A 26,264-nucleotide genomic window follows, 5' to 3' on the forward strand; every position below is an offset into this window, starting at 1 on the left:
AAGCAGGACAGAGGCCAGGACAGGTTTTGACCTCTGGGTGTGTGGGGATAGTGTGAACTCCTTCACAGCCGGGGAGCGCACTGCACCCTCTGCCCACAGACTCTACGTGCTGTCTCCCTCCCACCGTCCAGTCCCAGCTGCAAGCCCGTCCTGGTGGGAGGAAGGGGACCGACTGCCAGCTTTGGGGCGTTCCCATCTCAGCAAACGACCCATCCTCTGAGCCTGACTTTCCTCATCTGCAAAATGGAGATTCCAGCAGAACCCACTCGGGTCTTGCCCACACGCTCTCGGCTCATCCGCACACTAGCTGGGATTCTAGTACCCGGGCCTGTCCCTTCCAACTCAATGCTCCTGGTCCACTGGAGGAGCTCAATAAAGGTTTATTACATTAAAAATACATCATTGGGCCTCAGGCACTCAGGGCTCACACCCATGTGGCCACCACCCCTGAATCCAGAACACACAGAAGCAGCAACAGCCGAGTTGCCAACTCAGGTCATGCCCTTGCCTGGCCTTGCTGGCAAACTCCTATGAACCCTTCAACACCCTGCTCAAATGTGCCGTCTTAGGCAGAGGCAGCTGCTGCCCCTTTGTGGCCGTATAGCCTTTGCACAGACCACAGCTTCTGCAGGGAGCTCCCCCAGCGTCCAGCTCAGGGCCAGGCACACAATGGTACACGGGGAACATTGCTGATGTCCACACTTGGACCAGGTGAGGAACCACAGGGCTGTATCACCTTCCTTACAGGCTCTTCCTCATCTTGCCCTTCTTGGAGTGGGCGCCCCGGCCGAAGGCGCCCTGCTGCAGCTCCCGGGCGCGGCGCCGGTTGCGGGCAGAGAGCTGCTTGAGGCCCCCACGCTGCAGGAAGCGCAGCTTCTGGGCTCGGCACCGCTGCTTCAGGATCTGCTGCTTGGTCTTGAGCTCTGAGCGCACGCGGCCTGCGGGGGCACCAGGGGTGCGGGGCTGGGATGCACCTGCCAGGGTGGAGATTCAGGGAGTTCAGGCTTTGGGTCGACTCCCAATGTCTTCTCCTCCCAGAAGCCTCCGGGATGCTCCCCTGTCCCCGCCGCTCTTGTTCTGTGTTCACTGCTGTGGCCCCAACATGTGGCAGATGGTAATTGCTTAATAAAGCTTAAGTAGTCTACTGTAATGGGCAATAGCATGGACCCTCTAGCCCAAACTGCCAGGGATCAAGTCCCAGCTGTGACCTCTTGGACCTTGGGCAAACTACTTTACTTCTCTGTGCCTCAGTTTCCTCTCCGATGAATTACGAATAAGAGCACCTACCTCATAAGTCCTAATGTGGAGTAAATGGGTTACTATGTGTGCAGGGTTCAGAACAAGGCCTAGTCCACAGTACGGCCTCATAAGTGTAACTATTACAATCATAAATCATTCAACAAAGGCTTTTCAGTGCCTCCTCTATTCCAGGCACTGGGGACCCAGACAGACTCCAAACCCTATCTCTATGGACTACATGCTCTAGGCTTGTTAGATGAAAACAGGCTGTAGCTTAACCCCCCTCTGGCAGGAGACAAATCAGAGAAGGCCAGCGAGGGGACGGGACTTATCCAAGGTCACCCAGCAAAGCGGCGGCAGCAGCAGCAGCAGCAGTGGTTGGTGGCCCCGCCCGCCACCTCCCAGGTCTCTGGGAGGGCAGGTCTCTCCCCCGCCCCCTGGCTCCCCACTAAGGCCTGGCCCCTCCTCTTCTGTACTCACCCACCTCACCCAGCTCCTCCCCTCCCACAGCAGTGACCTTGCAGGGCTCCCACGCAAATGATCGTTAAGGCGGCCCCAGATGTCTCCACAGGGGCCAGGCCACCTGACAGGGACCCACCACCCCCAGTGAGGACAAAGCACAGGGGGAGAACAGCTGCTTTTTCCCGAAGCTCACAGGCCACCCTCACCACCCCGGGTCCAGCAAGCCCACAGCGGCAGCCGGCTTCACTCCAGATAAAATCGGGAGCTGAGGAGTGAGGGGTGAGGGGGTCCGGGGGAGGCAGGGACACGCCCACAGAGAGACAAAGAGAGGAGGAGAGACAGAGACGGGGAGGGGTGTGTGTGTGTGTGTGGAGAGAAAGGAACAGGAACAATGAGAGACAGATGGAGAGAGATACAGAAAGACAGAGACAGACGGGGAGAAACAGAGATAAAGAAAGAGACACAGAGATGGACAGGGACACAGAGTCAGAGGCAGAAAGAGAAACAGACACGTGGAGAGAAAGACACCTACAGAACAACAGAGAGGATGCGGCGGAGAAAATCCAAGACAGAAACAGGGAGAAACAGAAGAGGTATCCACCGTCAGAGAGGAAATGTCAACGAGGACAGAGGGAACGAGCAGAGAACAGAGGAGGCCCTGGGTGAGGCAGAGAAGAGGGGCGCCTGGAGCCGTGACAGACGGCGTCCCCAGGCTGAAGGACACAGACTCGGACGCTGAAGAGGCAGTGAGCAGCCCTGCGGGCTCGGGGGAAACAAGCAGGGCCAGGGCCCAGTGGAGAGAGGCCCAGGACAGGTTCAAGCTCCCCACTCCCTGGCGGGGGGCCCTGGGGGAGGCAGCAGGCAGCCGGGGGACCCAGGGCCAGTCACTGCGACTTGTTTCCTGGCCTGAAAACCGGCCATTCTCAGTCTTCTCGCCCCCAGGTCATGTGCGGCGAGGCTCCAGCACACAGCCTGGCCCCAGACAGCAAGCGGGAGCCCCTCTCTGACAGCAAGCTTGGCCCCAAAGGTGGGGCTGCAGTGGGACGGGGCCCAGGCTCCAGTCTCCTCCCTTCAAAGTCACGAGTGTCACCACTCCCAAGGTACTCCTCTGCCCTGAGGGGCTGACCAAGGTCCTGGCACGTGGGGCAGCCGGCCCAAGCCGAGGTCACTGAGCACAAGCTCCTGCAGCAGAGCCGAGTTCAAATCCCACCTTAGCGTGTCACCCACTGAGGGACCCAGGCCAGATCAAGAGGACCAAGTCCCCAACATGACCAAATGTACTACTTGGCAACCTGCGTTTTAAGGACGATCCTACCCCGGCTCTCACCTTGCCCTCGGCCGCGCTTACCACCTCTTCGCTCTGGGCCACGCCGGTCAAATGTCCCTTCTTCTTCTGAGTCACGATCATCAATTTTCTGCTTCTGTTTCCACTTTTGGTAGCTGGGAGGCTGCGTTAAGGAGGCTGCGCGCAGCACCGGGAGAGACGCCCTAGACAACCGCGGGCTGGGAGCGGGGGTCCCCGCCCCCCCAGAGGATACAGGCCTTACCTACAGGGGGTTTGGTGGCTGAATCCGCTCGACCCCGCCCCCCTCTAGCCCCCACCTGTAGGAGCTGGGGTGGTTGAGCCAGACCCCGCCCCTTCCTGACCCCACCCCCCACCCACAGTAGATGTGGATGTAGAAGGCACTCGGCCCCGCCCCCTCTGCCCCCCACCCCCCTCCAGGATACAGGTCCCTCTTGTAGGAGCTGCTGATGTAGCGGCCACTCTCCGTCTTGATCTTTTTCTTGTCCTCCTGTCCCGACTGTCCCACAAACCGCTTCTTCTTCCGGTCCCTGTGGGAAGAGTTGGGAGGTGTGCTGTGGAGGGAGGTGGCCCGCTTCCCCTCTGGGCCTGTTTCCCCCTGACCCTCTCATTGGGTTGTGGGAGGATTCAAGGACAGCAGCGTGCCGGGCGTCTGGCAGGCAGCAGGTGTCCCATAAAGGCCCGTTCCCTGGCCCTCCTCACCACTCCCTGGCAGCCCAGGTCAAAAGGCAGTGTGGTGGTCAGGGGATTAGCTCCAACCTGGGGGCCTGGGTCAGGGACAGGGGACCCTGGGGGGTTCCCAACCCCCACCTGCACCTCCTGGCTCTGTGACCCTGGGTTGAGTCACATCACTTCTCCAGAACCAGAGTCCAAATGGGCAAACTGGGTCATGAGCCCCTGTCTAGCAAGACTAGCCCCCCCCAAAAGGACAGATGGAGTCAAGATCCCTGTTGTGCATGACCACGTGGGGGCAGGACAGGGTGGGCGTCATAATTCCTGCTCTAGGGGATCAAACGGGAGTCAGGATAGGAGGGGGGTCACCTTTTGTGGGGACCAAGTGGCAGACAGGTGGGCGTGGAAGAGGTGTGCCCACTGGCTCACTCACCACTTGAGCTGCTGCTGGCCCCGGGTCAGGCTCTGGGCTTCGTCCCCCATCAGGTCTAAGACCGCGCCAGCCACCTGCTGCTCGAAGGCACCCCCGTCCCCACCGATGCTCAGGCTGCAGAGGGAGGGTGGGGAGATACCATGGGGTTGGGAGGGGGGACCATCAGGCCCGCCTGCCCCACCCGGGACCAGCGGCCACTCACCCCCGCTCGCTGTCAAAGTCCTTGGGCCGGTAGGGGATGTAGAACGCCTGGTCCCGCTGCCGGACCTCTTCCCTCCGCCTCTTGGCTCCTCGGTCGGGTCCTGGCTGCTGCCGCTTCCGGCCCACAACCTCTGTGAAGAGGTCCTGGTGGACCGGGGCCCAGTGTCACCTGTAGCCCCGGGAGTGGACTGGCCTCCCCACCCACCAGCCCAGCTAGGGTTGAGGGTCAGGGGCTGCTGGGACTTTGAAAGCTTGGTGTTGCCATTGAGACCTTCCGTTTCCTCATCTGCACATGCAGCACACAACCCCTGCCTCAAGCACCAGCAGAGGCAGGACAGGTGGGAGTCGGGGAGGGCAGGGTGCCAACTAGGATGAGACCCACCACGTTCCAGTCCCAGCTTGGTCCCCCAGGTCATTTGACCAAGGCAAGGCCCTGTCCCTCTCTGGGTCTGGACTTGCTCTCTATGACGTGGACTAGTCCAGGGGTTTTCAAGTGCATTTTTTTGCCTACTGTACCCTCTGTCCAAATCAAACATTAAGATGAGCAGGCCCTAGGGCCCTACCCACCAGGTGAATGGGACACTCTGGCCCCCCAGCCCTGCTTTTCGCCATGAAGACCCAGTGCCTGACCCTGCCTGAGTCATGCCCCCACTGCTGCCAACACTCCCGGCTCTGCCCCTTCCCACCTGCCGGACCCCAGGCTGAGGCAAGGCGATGATGATAATGCCAGGGCTACCTAGGCCTGTGGGAATCCTCCACGTACCATCCTGAACCTGCCCACGGACCCGGGAGCGGGTACCGCAGTCACCTGGCTGCAGAGCCCTAGTCCACAGCATTCTGAAAACGGACTTTCCTGAGATTCACTTGGTGGCAAAAGCTGACCTGAGCTGACAAGAGGCTTTGTCCTTCCTCTCGGTGTGGGTCTCACTGTGGAAACTGATGCATTTGACGACCGTGACACCCCAGACCCTGCTGAGAGTGTTACATCATACACAGTGGACCCACCGTAAAGATTCTGAATCCCGAATCACATCTGGCCCCCAGGGCTTCAGGCAAGGAATGGTGGACGAGACTATGACCCCACTCCGCAGATGGGGAGGCTGAGGCCGGGTCACTGATTTCCACAAGTGTCGGAGGTGGGACTGGAATCACTGCATCCACCCCCAGTGACTGCTCAAAGCCCTGAGGTCAGCCCCATGGGCTGCTGGGACTTGACCCACTGCTTCCGCAACCCCAGGCCAGACTCCAGGGTCCCCAGGGTGGGGCCTGCACCTCCACACTCTCTCCTGCCGCCTCCTCCTTCTCAGGCTGCTCCTCCTGTGGTGCTGGGAGGCTCGGGGCTGGGACGGCCAGGCTCTCCTGCCGCTCCTGCCGCTCCTGCCGGAAGCTGGCGATGGATTTGCGATCCTTCTGCCGCTTGGCACGCATCACCTGGCTGCTCAGGTCCCGGCTGGAAGCGTTGATCTCAAAGATGGTCTGTGGAGGGGACACCCAAGGCCTTCACCCACTGGCCGCTTCTTCCCCAGCTCTACCCTCCCCAGCTTGGTGTGCTCTCTCCAGCATTCCTCCCAATTCCCTTCCACTAGTTACCTGCTTTTCACAATTACAAAGGGAGGCCCAGAGAAGGCGAGTAACCTGCCTAAGGTCACACAGCTGGGACAAGCCAGATCTGGGATTTCAACCCAGGTTCATTGGCTCCAAAACCGTGCCCTTAACCACAACAGGCTCCAGCCCCTTTTTCCTGACGCTGGTTGGCAGGCCTTTCCTGCTTTTGGGTACACCTCCCAGAGGCACAAGACGGGGCACCCGACGGGAATCAGGAGGAGAGGAGAGGCTATCGAAAGCCAGCTCCTCAGGCCTCTGACAGCCTAGGGTGTGTCACTGCTCCCTGTGAGCCTCAGTCTACCCAAATGTATGGAAGGGGTGGGAAACCTGCTATGGACCAGCAGGGATGGTTCCAGAACAAGGGGTGGCTGTAGAGGTGCTGACACAGCCAGAGCCGCGGGTTGAGAAAATCCCTGCTGGGGTCCTGCTGGGGGTCAGGAGCTCAACCGGAGCCCCGAGGCCCCGCACTCACCGCCCGGGAGCGGTAGTTCCTGATGCTGTCCACCAGCCGCAGCTGCTGTAGCTCCTCCTCCTGGAAGCACGAGCCTGGCGGGGAGGGAGGGACACGTGAGGCCGCAGCGGGCTCCAGGGGGCCTGCCGCCAGCCCCCGCCCGCCCGACGCAGGGACTCACTGAAGAGGGGGTGCAGGCCCAGGCCCGAGAGGTCCAGCTCCTTGGCCCTCTTGATGGACTCGGGCGAGGGCGCCGGCCGCGAGCGCACATACTGCTGCTGGGCGTTGTCGGCCACTCGGCCCAGGCCCCGAAGCTCCAGCGACGCCTCCAGGCTGGTCCGCAGACCGCAGTCCTCATCGTCCACCACGCCCTGCGGCACCCGGCCCAGCACGCCGTCCCCGCCGCCCGCGCCTGCCTCCCCGCCAGGAGCTCGGTCAGAGGCCTGGTCTGAGGCCTTCCGGCCCGGCCGCCTGCCCAGGGCCCCACCTCCCCTCCCCAGCCCCACTCTGGATCTTGAATCACAAAATAATCCCCACAAGAGAAACCATCACTTATCGAGCAGCTCCTACTGTTTTTACAAGTACAGTTTTATGGAACATGGCCCCATCGACTCATTTCTGTGTTGTCTGTGACTAATTTTGCACTACAAGGGCACGGGTGAGGAGCTGCCGTGGATCACGTGACCTGCAGAGCCTAAGATATTTACTATCTGGCTCTTCACTGACTTTAAAATACAGGGATCTTGGGCTTCCCTGGTGGCGCAGTGGTTAAGAATCCGCCTGCTAATGCAGGGGACAAGGGTTTGAGCCCTGGTCCAGGAAGATCCCACATGCCGTGGAGCAACTAAGCCCGTGAGCCACAACCACTGAGCCTGCGCTCCAGAGCACGTGAGCCACAACTACTGAGCCTGTGCACCACAACTCCTGAAGCCCGGGCGCCTAGAACCCGTGCTCTGCAACAAGAGAAGCCACCGCAATGAGAAGGCCGCGCACCGCAACGAAGAGTAGCCCCTGCTCGCCACAACTAGAGAAAGCCCGCGCGCACAGCAACAAAGACAATGCAGCCAAAAATAAATGAATAAAATAAATAAATTTAAAAAAACAAACAAACAGGGATCTTCCCCTAGGGTCAAGTTCCCAAGCCAGGACAGCTTGGCCCACCTCCAACCCCCATCCATACCATGAACTCCAGGGGGGACCCCAGCCCCTCCCCAGCCTCCACTCACCGGAGAGTTCCTCGTGGGGACGGGCGAGGGTCAGGGCACGGCCCAGGAACAGGTGCAGGTCCAGCAGGTAGGGGACCTCGTCTGGGGCCACCAAGGAGTAGGCCATGCCGCTTCGGCCAGCCCGGGCCACACGGCCTGCAGGAGGAGGTAGTCAAGCGTGAGCAAAGGCAAAGGACCCCACAGCCCAGCACGAGTCCCACGTGCCAGACCCTAAAGGTGCAAGCCAGGCCACAGCCCCACCTCCTTGAGCAGTGTCCCACCTACAAAAGGGGGCAAGGCAGTGACAGTCACCAGGGCTACCTGCCTGAGAGTACGTGAGCCCACATGGTGCTCTGGGAGGTTAGCAGGAATAGAGGCAAGACACTGCTCTTTATCAGTATCACAAGTCTTCAGCATCCCCACTTTGGGGGGTTTTTACCCAGAGAAATAACACAGGGTGCAAAGATCCACCCACAGATCACCTACTCCAGCTCTGCGCGGAACAGCCCCCAAATGGAAACCACTTAAAGACTTAAGGACAGAGGGTTAGTTAATTAGCTGATGACCACATGGTGGGAATTACACAGCTGAGGAAAGGAGTTGCAAGCTGTGGCCCCTGCCCAAATCCAGCCCCCCACCAGCCTGTCTGTGTAAATAAAGTTTTATTGGCACACGGCTGTGCTCCTTCATTTACATATTGCCTGTGGCTGCTTTCATGCTCCCAGGGCTGAGATCTGTAAGAGACTAAATGGCTCCAAAGCCTAAAATATTTACCATCTGGCCCTTTACAGAAACAATTTGCTGACCCCTGTTACAGAATGATGCTTAAATGGTGAATGAAAAACATGCATGATGTATACAGAGGCAAGAAGAATGTCCAGTGTGATTCTAATTTTGTGGTAAGTCAGTCCATGAATAGCATTACACTTTGGCTTGTTTCTGCATCTTGCAGAAACCAAGTGTCACCACATGTGGAAGATTCGTTTGCGGTAGTCCGATTCACGCTGCTGGTCACGCGGCACATGAGAAATTCCCTTTGGGGGTTCTGAGGACGCCTCAAGGGATGTGCGGGGCCAGCCCTCCCAAAGCAACGGAACCGAGGGCACAGCATGCAACTGCCAACAGGGAGAAGAGGCTGGAGACCCAGGTGGAGGCCTCCCTCGCACCCCGAAGGTCTGCCCACGGGCAGCCCACCGTGGGCAGCCAGAATTTACTCATTTGACGATGTTCAATCATATGCAGAACAATTCCAAGGAACCTGCCCACCAGATGCTTCTCTCACACGCACTTATTTAACTTACTTGTATTTATAAACATGACACGTGCGTTTATGAGTTAAAAGAAGACAAAGAAAGTAGACTGGTGGTTACCAGGGGCTGGGGGAGGGGCAAGAGGGAATGAGTTTAACGGGTACAGGGTTTCAGTTTGTTAAGACGAAAATGTTCTAGAGATGGAAGCTGGGTGATTGTTGCACATCAGTGTGAACGTACTTAATGCCACTGAACTTACACCTGAAAGTGGTTAAAATGGTAATTGTATGTTATGTATATTTCACCACAATTGAAAAAAAGAATGCCAGTGGCCCCACTTTGCTACGTCTGAGACACCTGACCAGTTCTTAATCTCCCTGCTTCGGTTTCCTCATCTGTAAAATGGAGCTGATGCCGCTGGTACCCACTGCACAGGGTTGTTGTGAAGACAAAAAGAGCAAGTAGAACACTTGGACCAGGGCCCACCAGGAGTGCTGGGTGAGCACCTGTGGCCGTCACATCACCAGTGAGGGGAGGGTGACTTCCTGCCTTCTCGGTGCTTTGCTCCACTTTCAAATTTTCCTACTACGTGCGGGCCTTACTTTTATAACTGAAAAATAAAATGGAGTGAGCTGGCCTGGGTGGGCTGAGGGGAAGGTGGGGCCCGACAGGCTGACTGGACAAGACCGGGAGTCAGGAGACTCTGTCTGCAGTGGATGGAGCAGGAGGCAGAGGGGGGTCGGGATGCTGTTTAAAGGCTGCTCCCAGGAGAGGAGCTAGAAAGATGGAGCTTTAGGGAGAGGACTGTGGGGAGGAGGGGCCGTGTCATCAAGTACCTGATGGGAAAGAGAAGCACAAGACTGGGGAATCCAGAAAGTGGAAGCATCACCTCCTTAGAGTCTAGGGCTGCCCACCAGCTCCGGCCTGGGCCACGTTCCCCAGAGATTCTGATTTACTGGTGCCCTCCCTGGGCCTCAGTTCCCCACCTGCAGTGGCAGGAGTTGAGCCCTGTGCCCTCAGCTCCCGCTGGGACTCCCCGGTGCCCAGTGCAGCCACAGGCTCCTTACCCACGCGGTGCAAGAAGAGCTTGCCCCTGGCGGGGAAGCTGTAGTTGATGACGTTGTCCAGCAGTGGGATGTCCAGGCCCCGGGCTGCCAGGTCAGTCACGATGAGGGCCGAGCACTTGCCGTGCATGAACTTGGCCAGGTTGATCTTGCGGGCCGTCTGGTCCAGGGCGCTGTAGATGTGGGCGCAGCTCACCCGCTGGGTCGTCAGCAGCTGCCCAGAGTGAAGACCAGAGGGAGGGAAAGGGGTGAGGAGGAGAGGGGCAAGGGAGAGGAGAGGAGGCTGGGCCGTGGCAGAGGGCGCCATGACATGGCAGTAAGACCACGGGCTCTGGAGTCGGGCGCCCTCGGTATAAACCCCAGCTCAGCTGGGTGACCTCGGTTTGGTGTCTTCATCAGTATAAATGGGGCTCATATCACCTCTCACCTCTGCAGGGTTGTCTGAACGTCAAGAAAAGATGGCACGTGCAGAGGTCTCCCTCAGGGAGGCTGCAAGCGCCACCCCAAGACACAAGTCTCATGCTGACTCTGTCTCTAACAGGCTTTGTGACCTTGCCCAAGTTCCCTAACCTCTCTGTGCCTTCACTTTCCTTGTCTGTAGAACAGGGAGAATAACAGTTCCCTTTCTGTAGCTTTGTTATGAGAATTAAATGAGCCAATACACATACAGTGCTGAGAATAGGGCCCGGAAAACAGGAAGCACCGTGAAAGTGTTAACTGCTCTTTAAAAACTACTATTTTGGTTTTATTCATCAGTGACCCCAGCAGCTACACAGAGGAAGCACCGGTAAATGTGTGTCATATAAGTGAAACCCAGCGAACTGTGTCCTCAGATAACAGAACTCAGGTGTGGTTGACCCGAGGCGGCCGCATTGACTCAGGAGGGGCCCTGGCAGCCTTGGGGGTTCGTGGACCTCTTCCCAGGAGGGTCACAGATATACACGTGTGGTAGAGCTCATCAAGCTGCTCATGTAAGATTAGGGCACTTTACACAGATTACAGCATGCAGGCTATTCCTCAATTTAAAAAACTGAAACACATGGGACACTAAATATCTACAGAAAGATGATAGGACAGCTGGGATACACTTCAAAATACCCTGGATGGAACGGGGAATATTAGATGAATCAAGACTGGATGTGAGTTGATAACTGAGTACCTGAGAGTTCACTATGCTACTTTTTGACTTTGCTACATGTCTGAAATTTTTTATAAGAAAAACTTAAAAGAATAAAAAAGTACAGAGCTCTGGCCAGGCCTGAGTCCTGCTCTGGCGCTGCCCTCTGGTGGCTGAACATGGAACCGCAGCTCTGAGGTGGCGATGGAGTAGGTGCTGGGCCCCAGGACCCGGGCAGGTGGGGGCACCCCGCAGCTCACCTCACTGAGGTACTCCGCGTGGTGCTTGGTGGCCACAAATACCACCGTCTGGTCCTGGGGCCGCACCACGTTGCGCAGCAGGTGGAGCAGCACAGCAGCCTTCGCATCCTCCCGCACAAGGAAGAAGGAGGTCTGCAGGGAGAAGGGTCACTGCGGTTGGCTCACGGGGTCCAGGCCATGGGCCGGGAAGGGGCACGGGTGGAGCCTCACCTTGAGCTGCTCGTTGAGTTTGGAGTCCACGTCCAGCCGGATGAGCACGGGCTCCATGAGGCCTGCGGTGGGCAAGAGAGGAGGACGGGAGGGGGAGTCGCTGAGGGACAAGCCCCTCCCAGGCGCTGACACGCGTCCCAGCCCCCAGCCCCACTCCTGTGGCTCCCTCACCAGCCCGGGCGAACTCCACCAGCAGCTTGGGCAGCGTGGCAGAGAACAGGACAGTCTGGTGGCCCCCAGGGAGGCGACCGATGATTTCCTGCAGCTGCTCTGCGAACCCCATTTCAAAGAGCCTGGGAGGGCAGAGGGCAGCACAGGGTCAGGAGAGGGGCTTCCATTCCAGTGAGTTCCAAACCTGTCACCCTTGCCCCCATCACACTTGCTGTTACGTGGACAGGTGCTTCCTTAACTCAGCTCACTTTTTCTCTATTCAACAACCTCATCCTACGCAATAATGACCTTGAAATCTTAGGTCTGGTCTCAGTCATGTTTCTTACAAATTCATGTTGAAATAAATGACAGCAGCCCTCACTCTGGGCCAGGCATGGTTCTAAGTACTTTATAAAACATCAACCCCTTCAGTCCTCACGGCACCCCTGTGAGGTACATGCTATTTCATCCCCACTTTGTAGTTGAGGCCACCAAGGCCCGCAGACCCTCAGGGATTTACCCAAGTTCATAGAGCTGGGATTTGATCCCACCTGTCTGGCTCCAGTCTGTGCTTTCAACCTTGTGCTATTTTTTATCTCTTTCAAATCATGTGTTCGTTGTTTTACTATTCTTTTCAATATTCCTAAAAGTAATACAAAAGAAAAACTGTTGGTCCAGGGAGCCCCATCAGCTCTGGCACTGCCTACAGTCTGTGGCCCACTTTGGGGAAATGCTGCTTTGATCTCGACTGCATAGGTCTCTTCTGGCAGAGCCCTTCCTCCTGGCCAACCCTGACACCAGTGCCCGGGGATGCACCTGCAGCCTTACCTGTCAGCCTCATCAAATACCACATATTCCACGCTCTGCAGCTTTAGGTTCATCTCCACAGCCACATGCACCAAGCGCCCAGGGGTAGCAATGATTCTGGAAGTGGTTGTGCAGGCCAGGTCACCCAGGGCCAGGGCACCAGCATAGCCCTCCTCTCACTCCCCAGACCCTGGCCATCTGGGAAGGGACCCCAGAGCATCACCCCCAATCCACAAACTCACATGTCGGGATTTTCGTGCAGGGCTGCAAATTGGTCTTCCATCCTAGGAAGAAGAAGAGGTGTTAGCTTGATAGAACAGGTCTCTTTTGTCTCTCTCCCTTCCCATCACCAAATGCTCAGCTGAGTCCCACACCTTGACCCCAGGCTCGGAACTGGGGAAAAACGATTGCTGAGCTACTAGGCAAAAGCATTGCCCTGACAAGAACTACAAGTTCAAACATACAAAAGGACTGATAACAACAAAGTTCTCCAAAGATAGACAGCCACGGAACCCATCTCATTCACTCTGTTCGTATTGCAGCAAAACCGCCTTTGACCCACAGCGCCACCTAGCAACTAACCATGGAACTGCCAGCTCCACCTAGAATCAGGTTTCCTGGATCTCTATGTCCTTGCTCCCAAACCGTCTGAGTACACATCCCTAACTTTAGTTCTCCTCTGAAAACACCCCTGGGACACCTGTAGGAACCAGGAGTCAGAATTCTGGGCCAGGTCCAGCTTATGGAGGTATTTCTGACAATCACAACAATAGAGATAATAAATTATAATGTAGGCAAAAGAGCAATGAAAAGCAAAACACTCTCAGTGAGAATCAAAAGTGACTGGTGACAGTGACATTCTGAGAGAAGAATGAGGAAGGGGCTGCCCTTTGAGGGAGAAACTGTGGGACGGGGGGGAGGGGTTCTAATCTTAGCTCTACTACCAGACCACGGTGCGGCTCTCTGAGCCCATCACTTCCTCAGTTAGCTCATCTGTAAAACAGGTGTGGTGCCTGCTACCTTAGAAGGATGGTGCAAGCACATCAGGAAAAATATAGTATTTTGCAGATTTGAGCTATTACAAACATCCTCTATTTGTGTGCACTCCACTTTAAATAGCCCCAAATCAAGCATATTAAAACATATACAACTAAGTGACCCATTTGGGTGACCCAGTGCACTGCCAGCTCTCTTTTAGAAGCATCAGAACCTGTGTCTGAGTTGTGTGTGTGAAATTCCTTTGGGTATTTTACTGTATATTTCCCCTTGGTGGTGTTTTAAGAATGTGCAGAGAAGTTGCTGTTATTAATGAGCAGCGCAAGCTCAGTCCATCTGATGGGGAGGCACGGGGCACGTTTGCTTTGGGGGACCACTGCACAGGGCACCGAGGGGGCTCTTACTTGTCCCCGCCCAGTATCAGGGCAGTCTTGAGGCCAGTGAACTTGCCCAGCTGTGGAGAGAGAAAAAGAGAGAGATTGAGAGTCGATGATGGGAGCTGACTCAGCCCACTCGGGCCTCGCTGACCGGTCCCAGCTCAGCCCAGCCATGCCGTCCCTGCGCCCAGACATACCTCCTTGGTGAACTTCATGGTCTGCAGGGCCAGCTCTCGGGTGGGTGAGAGGATGAGGGCGCGGGCCCCGGTCTGGGCGATGTGGGTCTTGAGCCTCTCGAACATGGGGATGAGGAAGCAGGCCGTCTTGCCACTGCCTGTCCGGGCCATGGCTACCACATCCTTGCCATCCAGGATCACTGGGATGGTCTGCAGGGGAATGAGCGGGAGAGGGGAGGGGTCAGCTCTTGCACCCAAGCACCACGTGATCCAGAGCTTCAAGTCTGCAGGGAGTGGGCAAACCAGAGCATCTCAGCAAAAGGGATGGGGCCTGTCCCCCAGCCCTGATCCCACTCTTGCTAAAGCCTGTTTGCACACCTCCGGGGATGAGCAGCCCATTACCCCCAACTCTTTCCACTGCTGGAACAACCTTCTTCAGCTTAAGCCAGACTCTATCTCCCCATCTAGTCATCCTCCTCAGGATCCCAGAGAAACGTTATCTCCCTCTTGGCTAAATGTCTGAGGACAACAAACATGAGACCCAGGTGATGATGGGGGGTCTGCGAGCTGCCCGGGCAGGGACTCAGCAGTGGGCAGCTTAAGTGGCAAAGAGGCACAGGGTCGAACCTCTGCTCTGCCGGGCCCGACTTTCTCCACTTGTGAAATGGGCAGGCTCGTGGGGCTTCGGCCAGAGTAAGAGGGGACGACAGATATGACAGATGGGACAAGGGGTGGAGGTCAAGAGGCCAGGCAGGAGGGCCAGGTTGGCCATCCCCACCTCCCAACCCGCATCAGCTTCCCCGCCCCGTACCTTCCTCTGGATGGGTGTTGGCACCTTGTAGCCCTTCTTCATGATGCCTTTGAACACTGGGTAGCTCAAGCCTGGGAAAGACATGGGAACGGCCAGGGGGCTAGAGGAGCCCCTATGACACATGACAGAAAACTACACAGGACAAATGACAGTTTCATCCACAAATAAATAGCAAGGAAAAAAGAAAAGTGACAGAGCAAAGCTGATCGGTTAATTGAGACTTAGAAAACAAATCTACTGATTGTGGGGTATGAACCACATTTGGATTCTGATTTGAAAGCTTTTTTTTTCACTGACATAACAATTTTAATGGACCAAACAAACCAAAAACAACCCATCTTAATAAGCATTTTACAAAGGAAGATGTATAAATGGCTAATAAGTATATGAAAAGGTGATCAACATCATTAGTCACTAGAGAACTATCAGTACAAATGAAAACCACAATGAGCTACCACTATGCACTCAGCAAAGTAGCTAAAATGAAAAAAGATCACAATTTTAGGTATTAGCACCTGGAATTTTCATTCACTGTGTTGAGAAATAAATTGTGGTATGTTCATAAATGAATATTATACATCAATGAATTGAACAGTTGGAAAAGCTAATAACATGGTTAGATTTCACAAACCTAATTTTGAAAGAGACACGCAACACGTAAATTATCACATACTGAATGAGTCATTTTATATAAAGTTACAAATATAGGCAAAACAAATCTATGGTGATAGAAGTTGAACTAGTGGTTACATCTGATGGAAAATAGTAACTGGAAGGGCCAGGGAAATTCTGGGGTGCTGGAAATGCTCTTTATCTTGATCTGGATAGTGGTTACACAAGTGCATTCACTTCGTAAAAATTCACTGAGCTGGACACTTATGATTTGTGCATTTTTTGTCAGTATGTTATATTCAATTCAAAAGTTTACATTAAAAAAAAAGCCCATCTTTTTTTTTTTTTTAGAATATTCAAATTTTAGTGTCATTTTATTTAATAATTTTTTTAACATCTTTATTGGAGTACAATTGCTTTACAATGGTGTGTTAGTTTCTGCTGTATAACAAAGTGAATCAGCTATACATATACATATATCCCCATATCTCCTCCCTCTTGCGTCTCCCTCCCTCCCACCCTCCCTATTCCACCCCTCTAGGTGATCACAAAGCACCGAGCTGATCTCCCTGTGCTATGCGGCTGCTTCCCACTAGCTATCTATTTTACATTTGGTAGTACATATAAGTCCATGCCACTCTCTCACTTCGTCCCAGCTTACCCTTCCCCCTCCCCGTGTCCTCAAGTCCATTCTCTACGTCTGCGTCTTTATTCCTGTGATTTGAAAGCTCTTAATGCCATGAGACAATGGGGGTCTGAACACTGACGGGACCTTGGATGATACCGAGGAACTGGGTTTGTTTTAGGTGTAGGAGGGTCCTGCATCTCTTGGAGGCAGGTGGGAAGTATTTGGGCATAGAAGGAGGGGATGCCTGGGATTCGCTTCAGAATCCTCTGGGATGGTGGTCATGAGTGGGTAGGGTGCGGATAAAACAACACCAGTGGTTAAAACTGCTGAAGCCAGTGATAGGTATGTGGAGACTCACTGTTTTCTAATTTTTATATGTTTGAAATTTTTCATAATTAAAAGAAAAGGGTGTCGGAAACTCCCTGGCGGTCCAGTGGTTAGGGCTCCGTGCTTCCACTGCAGGGGGCACAGGTTTGACCCCTGGTCAGGGAACTGAGATCCCACATGCCGTGCAGCATGGCCAAAAGAAAAAAAAGTTGAAAAGAAAAAGGAGGAAGGGAGGGAGGAGGGAGGGAGGGAGGAGAGAGAGAGAGAGAGAGAGAAGAGAAAGAGAGAGAGAGAGAGAAAGAAAGAGAGAGAAAGAAAGAGAGAGAGAAAAAGAGAAAAAGAAAGAAAAAAAGAAAGAAAAAGAGAGAGAGAAAGAGAAAAAAAGAAAGAAAAAAAAAAAGAAAGAAGAGAGAGAGAGAGAGAGAAAGAAAGAAAGGAGGGAGGGAGGAGGGAGGGAAGAAGGAAGGAAGGAGGAAGGAAGGAGGAAGAGGAAGAAAAGGGTCTTAAGTGACAAGGGCCTGTGATGGGTGCAGGCACGGGTGTGACAGCTGAAGCACATGGTACTGGGAGGGGGAGAAGGTAGCCTTTGGAGCCTCCATGTGACCTGGGCTTGTGGAGATGGGAGGACAGTGGGAGGCCTGGAGACAGGAAAGCACCACGGTTTTAGCTGCTTTTTGGTCAATCCTTCATCTTAGAGATTCAGAAAGGCCAAAAATAGCCACATGGAGCTGTTTTGGCTTTTCCCTTTGATTTTGATGAATTTTAGCACATTTAGCTGTCTAGATTCCTTTTGTGAGCTATTTTCTTTGCCCAGTTCTCTATTGGGCTTTCTGTCTTTTTCTTCTTGATTTGTAAAAGCTCTTTGTATATTAGGGTTATCAGCCCTTTGTCCCATAGTTGCAAATATATTCCTGGTACAGTGTTTACTTTAACTTAAGTCTACAGTGTTTTTTTGGCATACACACGTCTAAATAGAAAAACAGTCAAGTAAAACAGTGCTCAAGTCACATTTAGGCTTCTTTTCCTTTCAGGTTATACAACTATTCACCTGATGTTTCAATCTTTGCTCCAGATGCTACTGATATGTAAAGAGCCAAGAAAGAGTCCGGCTTTCCTTCCGGCTGGCCAGGTGTACCAACAGCACCCAACTATCTCACCTCTTGCCCTCGGCTCTGAAATGTGGCTCTGTCACGCCACTCAATCCCCGGACGTCTGTACCTGTTCCTGCACCAGCATCGCCCTGAGTCCTGCCCTAACTGCTCTCGCATCGTGTCAGGCCCGTTGCCCCCACGAGAAGGCCGTGAGTGGCTTGGAGACTATCTGCTGCCTCCATCCCCCCAAACCCATCACAGTGTTGGGTCCAGAGCAGAGCACGGGAGGCCATAACCCCCCCGCTGCTCCCCCCACACAAAGTCCCCGGATGCCTGGCTCACCCACCCATGGACTGGAAGCCTCCCGACTTCTTCTTTTTCTTGTTCTGGGCTCGAACCATCTCCCGCGTGTCCGGCTCCACGTCCGAGGTGCATTCCGAGGTGGGGAAGGTGGGTAGGGGTCTGCCGGGTCCCAGCTGGGAGGGAGCAACAGAGAGGCAGCATCATTCCAGGTACAGTGAGACCACTGGGGGCAAGTAAGGGGGCAGTCCTGTTGCCAGTGCCCGCCCCCAACCTTGCCCCATTCAAGGTGACGCGCCTGCCAGATCACATGACTTCTCTGCTAAAAGGCTCTCCTTTGACCGGACCAGGACAGGGCACAGGGTCAGAGGGCAGGCTCTGCAGACAGACGGCCTCAGTTTCAATCCCAAGTCTGTCACCTCCAGCCGTGAGACCTCAGACCAGGGACTTCGTCTCCCAGAGCCTGCGTTCCCACATTGGGAAAATGGGGATGACAAGAGCGTATGCCTCATAGGGCGTTGTGAAGACTAAATGGGTGCGTGTAAAGCTTAGAACTGTGCCCAGGTGGTGGTATCATCATAATTATCATCCTGGCCTGTCATTCAAAGCCCTCAAAACTTTAGGGAGCCAATCAAAACATCTACTATGTGTGAGATACTAGACCTTTCCAACCTGCCCAGCTCCCCTCTCCCCAATCCCCTTTCTGATCCATCATCCCTCCCCAGCTCTGGTCTCTCTCATTCCTGGTCTCGTCTCTGTCACCCACTTGTTCTAGCACAGCTAAATCAAACTCAGACACCGCTTCTGGGGAGTCTTCTTGGACTACAGCGCTGTCCCTTTCTTCTCAGAAATAACATTTATAAAAGCACTAATTCATAATAATGGCTAAAACTTACCTGGCACTTACAATAAGCCAGGTGCTGTGCTAAGCATTCATATAAATTAACCCACTTAGGGCTTCCCTGGTGGCACAGTGGTTAAGAACCTGCCTGCCAATGCAGGGGACACGGGTTTGAGCCCTGGTCCGGGAAGATCCCACATGCCGTGGAGCAACTAAGCCCGTGCCCCACAGCTACTGAGCCTGCACTCTAGAGCCCGTGAGCCACAACTATTGAGCCCACGAGCCACAACTACTGAAGCCCGTACGCCTGGAGCCCGTGCTCCGCAACAAGAGAAGCCACCGCAATGAGAAGCCCACGCACCGCAACAAAGAGTAGCCACCACTCGCCACAACTAGAGAAAGCCCGCACACAGCAACAAAGACCCAATGCAGCCAAAATAAAATAAAATAAAAAAATTTAAAAAAATAAATTAACCCACTTAATCCTCAAAACAACTCTGTGAAGTAGGTGCTATTACTTAGTCCCTTTTACAGAGAAGGAAACTGAAGCACGAGAGGTGAAGTGACCTGCCAAAGTCACACGGCCAGCAAGGGATTTGAACCCTGGCTTCAGAGTCTATTTTCTTTCCTATGAGACCCTCTATGGTCCCCCATCAACCCTCTAGGTCAGAGCTGCACCTGTCTTGTACAGTCTGTGAGCTAAGAATGGTTTTTAAATTTTAAAAGATTGTAAAAAGTCAAACAAAGAAGACAGTGACCTTATATGGCCCTGCAAAGCCAAAATATTTACCATCTGGTCCTTTACAGGAAAAGCTTGCCAACCCCCATTCTAGACATATGATAACAAAGTGCCTGGAACACACTGGTGCCCCAGCAATATTTACTGTAGAGTAGAATGTGTGAACACTGTCATTTCATCCTTTCCACAGTTTTGGAGGCATACATAATCAACAGCTTTCTACACATGTGGAAACTGAGGCACAGAGAGGTTAAGCAACTTCTCCCATGTCCCACAGCCAGTACAAGGTTGGGTTGAACTTGAACACAGGGCTGTGCCTTGGTCCATATTTACAGAGCACCTACTGTGTGAGGCTCGGATGGTGTGCAATAAGGTCCCCATCTGGTCCCTGCCTCACAGGAGTGTAGACCTCTCTCTTCATATAAAGCCCCACTCATTCATCTACTTACCCAGAGTCTTCTGTGCCAGGTACCCGCTAAGCACAAGGCTGTGAGAAATAATGGGCTACAGCTCTTTTGCCTCCTTGGTGCTCATACCTGACCCCCCATGTGCATACAGTTGGCATTCAGTAGTGGAAACAGCACAGGGCCTGGAACCATACAGTCCGGGATTTGAATCCTGGCTCTCCCACTCACAAGCTGTGAGGTCTTGGTCAAGTCCCTTCACCCCTCCAGGCTTGTTTCCTCCTCTGGAAAATGAGTGTGACTACTTAGCTCACAGGGTTGGTGTGGGGATTAAATGATAAGGCTTGTAAAGCTCTTAGCACGGAGGATAGCACACTGTAAGCTATCTACAAACGCAAGTTTAACTTATTATTATTAGTTTCCCAGAGGTTTGGGGGCGTCACTGTCTCAAGCCAAGAGGTGCAGTCTTCTCTTAATTCATCCTCCCAAGAATGCCCCTCTCAAAGTCTGATCTTCATCACCCGCACTTTTCCTTGGACGAATGGGAACCGGGACCCGCCCCCTGGCCAGGAAGTAGCCAACGAGAAGCGCGAGACCAAGAGCCGGCCCGGAAGGCCGGAAGGCCCTCAGGCCCCAGCCTCCCTAGCACAGAGGCTCGGGACGTCAGGACCCTGGGCGTGTCGGACACCGAAACACGTGCTTAGGGCGGAGGTCCTGCCCCGACCCCCGGCCAGCCGACCTCTCCCCACCCTCAGCCGTGCCCACTCCCCAGCTGGGGAAACTGAGGCCGCGGGACGCTGCGCGGAGCCGGGACTCGGGCTCTGACGTATGTCCAAGCCCAGCGCTACTACCTTCTGGGCCCGGGCGTCATCTTCTGCCTGAATCTCAAACTCGCCGTCCTCCGAGTCGCTGTTGCGGGACTGAGAGGCCGCGCCCCGGCGCTTCCGGAGCCCCTTCTTCTTCCTCCACTGGGCCATGGCAGCTCGGGACCGCGGTGCGGCCGCCGGGCGCGTTCCGGCAGCCATGCGGGCCGGGGCGCAGGGAAACGGGAGGGGGCGGAGTTTGCGGGTACGTACCAACGGCGCGGCAGGGCGTGGGGGGGGCGCCTTTACGCGGCCCAGGCTGCGTTCCCTCACCTTCTGGAGCTTCCGGAGGCTTGGCATGCATACACACATACGCACACACACACTCCCCTCATTGGCGCGGGAGACCCCTCTCCGAGGCTTTGGGGAGCTCCGGGGGCGTCCGGAACAGGGTGACCTAATCCCCCCACCCGGGAGCGAATGGTTCTGGCCGCCCCGCCCCGCCTTACCGCTCGCGGGTTGCTGTTTGATGCGCGCGCGGAGCAAACATCGCTAGGGCTTGGCTTCCCGGGTTGAGTCTGCCCGCGCGGTCCCCCAGGCGGGGGCCGGGGGCGGCCTGAGCTGCCGGGGGTCGCGTGCTCCTGGGGTTCAGAGCTGCAGATCTCGGATGAACCGCGCGCCACAGGTGCCCAAGCGTCCCCGCAAAGGAGTCCAGGCCTGGGGGAAGGGGGCGCTGTGGGTTGCGGCCGACGTCAGCCAGCCAAGATGCTCAGGTAGGAAAATAACTCCAGAATGCGGGCACCTCGAACATCAGCCGGGACATTGACTTGGGGATCGGTGAATGTGGGGCAGTTGGCGGGCTGGGTGTAATCCCCCAGTAGTAGAATGGTTAAGTACACAAGCGCTAGACTCCTATCGGGTTCAAATTCTATTTTCACTGTTTTAGCTTTGTAGGTGGGACTTACACTTGTGACTTCATCTTTTGAAGCCTCAGTTTTGTCATCTGTAGAATGGACATAATGGAAGCTACCTCACAGGACTGCTGAGAAGATTAAATGAGACAATGCTTGTAGAGCTCTTTGCAGGAGGTAGGCATGGGATCTATGCTGGTTATTATTCCTGCCTCATAGATATGTACAGGATATAAGAGCCTGCCCTGTCTGCCCCCCGCCACCATAGTTTGTTTTCTGGTTGGTGCTAAAGTAGGCACAGGCCCTATCTATTCTTCACCCCCTTAGCATTCTACAAATATCTACTGAGTACACACTGTATGCTAGGAATGCATATTTACTCATTAAATATTTGCCAGTAGCACCCTTCTCCCCGTCATTACAACAACTCAAAAAAAGTCCATTTTCCGAAATGTCCCCTGGGATTGGCAGCTCCCCTTTGAGGAGGACTGGTTGAGGGAGAACGTGACCTTTTTGCCCTGGGGATGGGGACTTAAGAGATTGCCAGTCTTTGCTGATGACAGATGGTTGCCACCGTGACCACTTTTCATAGGGAGACCTGGAGGCAGGGACTGGCAGGCAGAGCACACCTGCTGTCACCCAGGACCATGAGCAGCGTGAAGACCCCGGTGGAGCTGGCCGTCAGTGGGATGCAGACCCTCCACGTTCAGCACCGCTGCCGGGGCAGCTGCCGGGTCAAGGTTAGGCCGTCATACGTGGATGAGACTTTGTTTGGCAGTCCTGCAGGCACCCAGCCCACACCACCAGTCTTTGACCCACCCTGGATGAGGAAGGCCAGCAGAACCAGAGGAGTGGGTACAGGGGCGTCACAGGCCTCAGGGGCCAACGGGAGCTGTGAGACTACCTCCTCCAGGGACAAGACCCTGACCCTCGCACCAAGGAAGAAGAACAAATACAGGTAACAGGATGGGAAGATGCCCTGTTCACATGCCGTGTGACTTTGGGCAAGCACTTTGACCTCTCTGAGCCACAGTTTCCTCACAGTGGAAGGTGGGACCTAATGGGATTATTGAGAAGGTTAAATGGGATGAGACTTGTACAGTGCTGGGCACGGTAACCTGACACTTAGGAAGCTCTCATTAAATGGTAGTGATAATGGTTGTGACGGTGGAATACCCATCCCCAAATGTCTTAGAATGGGCTTCTGAGGCCCAGAGGGGTCAGGTGATTTGCCCAAGATCACACAGCAATTTGCATGAAATTATTAGTGTGGTTGATCCATGAAATGACATAAATGTGATGATTCTGAACTTCAGCAAGTCATTTTGAAAATGGTTCTTGCTGCATTTTCACGAACAATTTAGAAAAACAGGATCTAATGCCAGTGGTTATTATTGTAGGTTCGAATTAGATTATTTGGATTATTTCGATTAATATCAGCCTGAAGGGAGGGCTGAGGGCTCTATCTTATTTATTGTCATCAGTGTCTTGAACAAAGACATGAAAGACTAGTATATTAGTCGATCAGGGTTGTTATAACAAAATACCATAGACTGGGGGGCTTAAACAACAGAAACTTATTTTTTCACAGTTCTGGAGGCTTGAAGTCCAAGGTCAAGACGCCAGCAGGGTTGGTTTCTCCTGAAGCCTACCTATCCTTGGGTTGCAGATGGCCACCTATTCACTGGGTCCTCCCATGGGCTTTTCTCTGTGAGCGTGTACACTCCTGGTGCCTCTTCCTCTTCTTATAAGGACACAAATACTATTGGATTAGGGCCTCACCTTTATGGCCTCATTTAACCTTAATTACCTCTTTAAAATTCAGCATGAATTTTGGGAGGATGCAATTCAGTCCATAATAACTAGCCAATCATATTTAGGATCCATTCTGAGCCAAGAGGCACATATATTAGTTGAGAATGGGAATAGTGTTTATTTAAGGAGATAAAATTCAACAGAGATAAAAGCAAGTCCCCATTATTATCATGTCCACCTGACAATTGCCGTGGACCACAAGGCAGGCTCAGGTTGACATTAGCAGCACTGACAGCTACAACATGGCTGAAAATGCTGGTGTCAGCGTAAGCTGCATTAACAGAAGTATGGTGTCCAAAACAAGGGAGATAACAGTCAACCCTATGCTCTCCTGGAGGATGGAATTTTATGCTGGATGCTGACAAGCAGAGGATGTCAAGTTAGAAGGTACATAAGAGTTAGAGACGCTATTGAGCAGCAACTTTGGTACCAGACAGACATAGGTATCAACCAGGTATGGTTTTGAACAGCTAAATCAAGCGGCAAAAGGTTGACATTTCAAAGACTTGCAGTTTGGGAATGGAAGCACTTTTAGTCCTGGCCAAAAACCATGGACCTGACACCTCATAGGTATGCCATGAATATTTGTGGGACTAATAAAAAAAAATTGCTGAATGAATCTAGTTAAAGGTGAGAGGCCTAGAAGGCACTTAAGTCTGACTGAGTGATCAAGAGCTTGGGTCCTTGAGCAGGGGGCTGGATTTGAATCTTGTGTGTACCCTCCTTTTTACCCTCCCTATGCCTCAGTTTTCTTGTCTGTAAAATGAGATTATATCGCCCTCCTGTGGGTGTTGTGAGAAATGAGATGACACACAAGTGACATGCTGAGTCCTGGACCTACACATGAAAAGCCCTGAGTAAATATGCAAAAATTTTAAAAGCTGCTCTGGTGATGAGGCCAGATCACAGAGGTTCAAACTGAGAACCCTCTACATGCCAGGTGCTAGGCTGTGCAATTTCAAATATATAGTTGGAAGGGCCGCATGACTGGAGAGGGTTCGGCTGACAAGGCCGCTACAAAAAGGGAAAAGTGGTGGGTTAAGAGAAAAAGTGAAGGCTATAAAGACTAAGGTTGTATTAATCAGGACTCTTGGTTGCAAGTGACAGAAGACTTACCCAAACTGGCTTCAGCAGAAAAAGGGCATTTGGGGCTCATATAACAGGGACTCAAAACGTTCTTGGGATTTTGTCTCTGTTTTCGTGCAGCTTTCCCCTGCACATCCCAGGTGAGATAGCCACCAGCCATTTAGCCCTTGTATCCTGCCAGTTCTTCAGGGCTAGGTGGAAGAAAAACATTTCTCTCCTAGTAGTTTCTGCAAAGGTCCTAAGGCAGACCCTTATTGTGCAGAATGGGTCATGTGGTTATTCCTGAGCCAATCAGCGTGGTCAGGAGGATGGGATATGCAAACTGGCCTGGCCTGGGGCACATGCCAGGGAGTGGGGGTGGGGTGGGGCAGGATGCAGGGGGACTGGATACTTGGCAGGGGAAAAATAGCAGAGATGGGGGTAGTGGTACATGAGGGCTGTGGCCTCACTGCGGGTGCCAGGCTGGGAGACAGGGACTTCTGGGACCTATAAGCAACCCTCTGCTGCTGCAGCTGCCTGGCAGGGGGTGGGGGTGGGCAAGGTTTTTAGGGTTTATTTCCCCAGCTCACTGTTTCTCTTCCCTTACCAGACTGATTGGCCACACTCCTTCTTACTGCGATGAGTCGCTCTTCGGCTCCCGACCTGAGGGCGCCGGCAGGGAGGCCCCGTGGATGGCGAAGGGGGATGCTGCAAAGCTCCATGCCCTCTTCTGGACACCCCCGGCTACCCCTAGGGGCAGCCACTCACCCCGCCCCAGGGAGACTCCAGTGCGAGCCATTCACCCAGCTGGTCCCTCGAACACAGAGCGCGGGGTGGTGGCAGACGCCCGGAGGTTGTCCGTGGATGGGTTAGACTCTCCACGCCCTCCGAGGCGGGAGCGTTCCTATTCCCTCACCCACCTTAATGTCCCCAGCACAAGTCACCCACCCACCAGTACCCCCTGCACAAATGGGCCTCGAGATCCCAGACCTTCCCCGTCAGGAGTGACCTTCCGGAGCCCCCTGGTGACTCCCAGGGCTCATTCAGTCAGTGTTTCAGTGCCAGTTACCCCCCGACGAGGCGGAGCCACCCAGAAACCAAAGCCACCTTGGAAATGAATTTCTTGATCCTTTCTGCAGGTTTGCCCATGGGGTCACAGCAAAGGGCAGAGTTTCAGAGGATGGCACTGGTGGGCGGGCCTTTGGGGAGACCACCAGGCATTGGCAAAGCACTCCTGGGGGCAGACATAGCGAGGGTGGGCAGTGCCGCCCTTTCTTCTGACAACCTCTGGTTGCTCCCTGCTTTTGCCGCTGATGTGGATATGAGGGCCGCCTCTTGAGATCCCTGTCTCAAGTTCTGTCATAGCCACACAGCATATCAGTGCCAACCCAGGGGTGTCCCTCGGGAGGGTCCCCCCACCCCCTCCATCACACCCACAACATTGTCTCGCCGCCAAGTGTGAATAAATTGTATGATCGCCAACCCGGAGGGTTCCTTCTCCCTCCCTTCAGGCCAAGGTCCTGCTCAGGATGAGTTTCCAGCTGAGTCTGGACGCCTCAGGAATTTTCCCAGGCACAGTATGTGGACCAGCAGGGAACACAAGGTGATATGTGGGTGGACATTTAAAATTTTAATAGTCATGTATTTATTTTCATGTATTAAATATATCAGTAGCTCATCAAAGCCGTGAGTTTTGCTAACTTCTTTTTCCTTAGGATAAAGGCCAGTGTTAGGCCTGAGTTGATTTAAATAACAAAGTTAAATAACATAGCAATCATGACAGTGGCAGGTGGGCAACTAATCCTCCTCCCGTTGGTTTCTAGCTAATACCACTAATTGGGGGGTTAGCTGATTCTTCCTGAGCTCAGAATACGGGCTATAGTTGTTTTGTTTTGAAATCATATGTGTGTATATATATGATATACATTTCCTACCTTAA

The 26,264-nt window shown here is 53.8% G+C and overlaps 2 protein-coding genes across 6 annotated transcripts; one reads left to right on the forward strand and one right to left on the reverse strand.

Annotated features, from left to right (window-relative positions):
• Positions 1 to 364: 364 nt before the first annotated feature.
• Positions 365 to 20,791, reverse strand: DDX54 (DEAD-box helicase 54). Its single transcript, XM_036874963.1, has 20 exons — positions 20,583 to 20,791; positions 17,794 to 17,923; positions 14,790 to 14,860; positions 14,000 to 14,188; positions 13,830 to 13,879; positions 12,672 to 12,713; positions 12,451 to 12,546; positions 11,644 to 11,765; positions 11,473 to 11,534; positions 11,263 to 11,394; positions 9,889 to 10,099; positions 7,593 to 7,727; positions 6,548 to 6,778; positions 6,388 to 6,461; positions 5,583 to 5,786; positions 4,312 to 4,454; positions 4,110 to 4,223; positions 3,430 to 3,534; positions 3,029 to 3,141; positions 365 to 974 (listed from the first exon to the last, which is right to left on the reverse strand). The coding sequence occupies exons 1-20, from the start codon at positions 20,754 to 20,756 to the stop codon at positions 742 to 744; spliced, it is 2,631 nt and encodes an 876-aa protein (XP_036730858.1). The 5' UTR covers positions 20,757 to 20,791; the 3' UTR covers positions 365 to 741.
• Positions 20,781 to 26,005, forward strand: RITA1 (RBPJ interacting and tubulin associated 1). Of its 5 annotated transcripts, none has more exons than XM_036874967.1 (4): positions 20,781 to 20,799; positions 21,544 to 21,622; positions 22,038 to 22,403; positions 24,936 to 25,998. In XM_036874967.1, the coding sequence occupies exons 3-4, from the start codon at positions 22,093 to 22,095 to the stop codon at positions 25,441 to 25,443; spliced, it is 819 nt and encodes a 272-aa protein (XP_036730862.1). In that variant the 5' UTR covers positions 20,781 to 20,799; positions 21,544 to 21,622; positions 22,038 to 22,092; the 3' UTR covers positions 25,444 to 25,998. The 5 variants fall into 5 exon arrangements, 4 of the variants coding, with proteins under 4 accessions (XP_036730862.1, XP_036730859.1, XP_036730861.1 ...); XR_005022630.1 differs by lacking the exons at positions 20,781 to 20,799; positions 24,936 to 25,998 and adding exons at positions 20,823 to 21,307; positions 23,037 to 24,688 and having other exon boundaries at positions 21,481 to 21,622; positions 22,224 to 22,403; XM_036874966.1 differs by lacking the exon at positions 20,781 to 20,799 and adding an exon at positions 20,842 to 21,307 and having other exon boundaries at positions 24,936 to 26,005.
• The last annotated feature ends 259 nt before the right edge of the window (positions 26,006 to 26,264 follow it).

The sequence above is a fragment of the Balaenoptera musculus genome, chromosome 14, assembly GCF_009873245.2.
Source record: "Balaenoptera musculus isolate JJ_BM4_2016_0621 chromosome 14, mBalMus1.pri.v3, whole genome shotgun sequence".
Lineage (NCBI taxonomy): Eukaryota > Metazoa > Chordata > Mammalia > Artiodactyla > Balaenopteridae > Balaenoptera > Balaenoptera musculus.

Coding starts and splice junctions, on each gene's coding strand:
- RITA1 (XM_036874964.1), top strand. Junction 22,404..24,935: donor AGGAAGAAGAACAAATACAG/GTAACAGGATGG, acceptor TTCCCTTACCAG/ACTGATTGGCCACACTCCTT.
- DDX54 (XM_036874963.1), bottom strand. CDS start 20,756: ATGGCTGCCGGAACGCGCCCGGCGGCCGCACCGCGGTCCCGAGCTGCC. Junction 6,779..7,592: donor TCCCCACGAGGAACTCTCCG/GTGAGTGGAGGC, acceptor GCGGGGAGGCAG/GCGCGGGCGGCGGGGACGGC. Junction 4,224..4,311: donor GACTTTGACAGCGAGCGGGG/GTGAGTGGCCGC, acceptor CTCCCTCTGCAG/CCTGAGCATCGGTGGGGACG.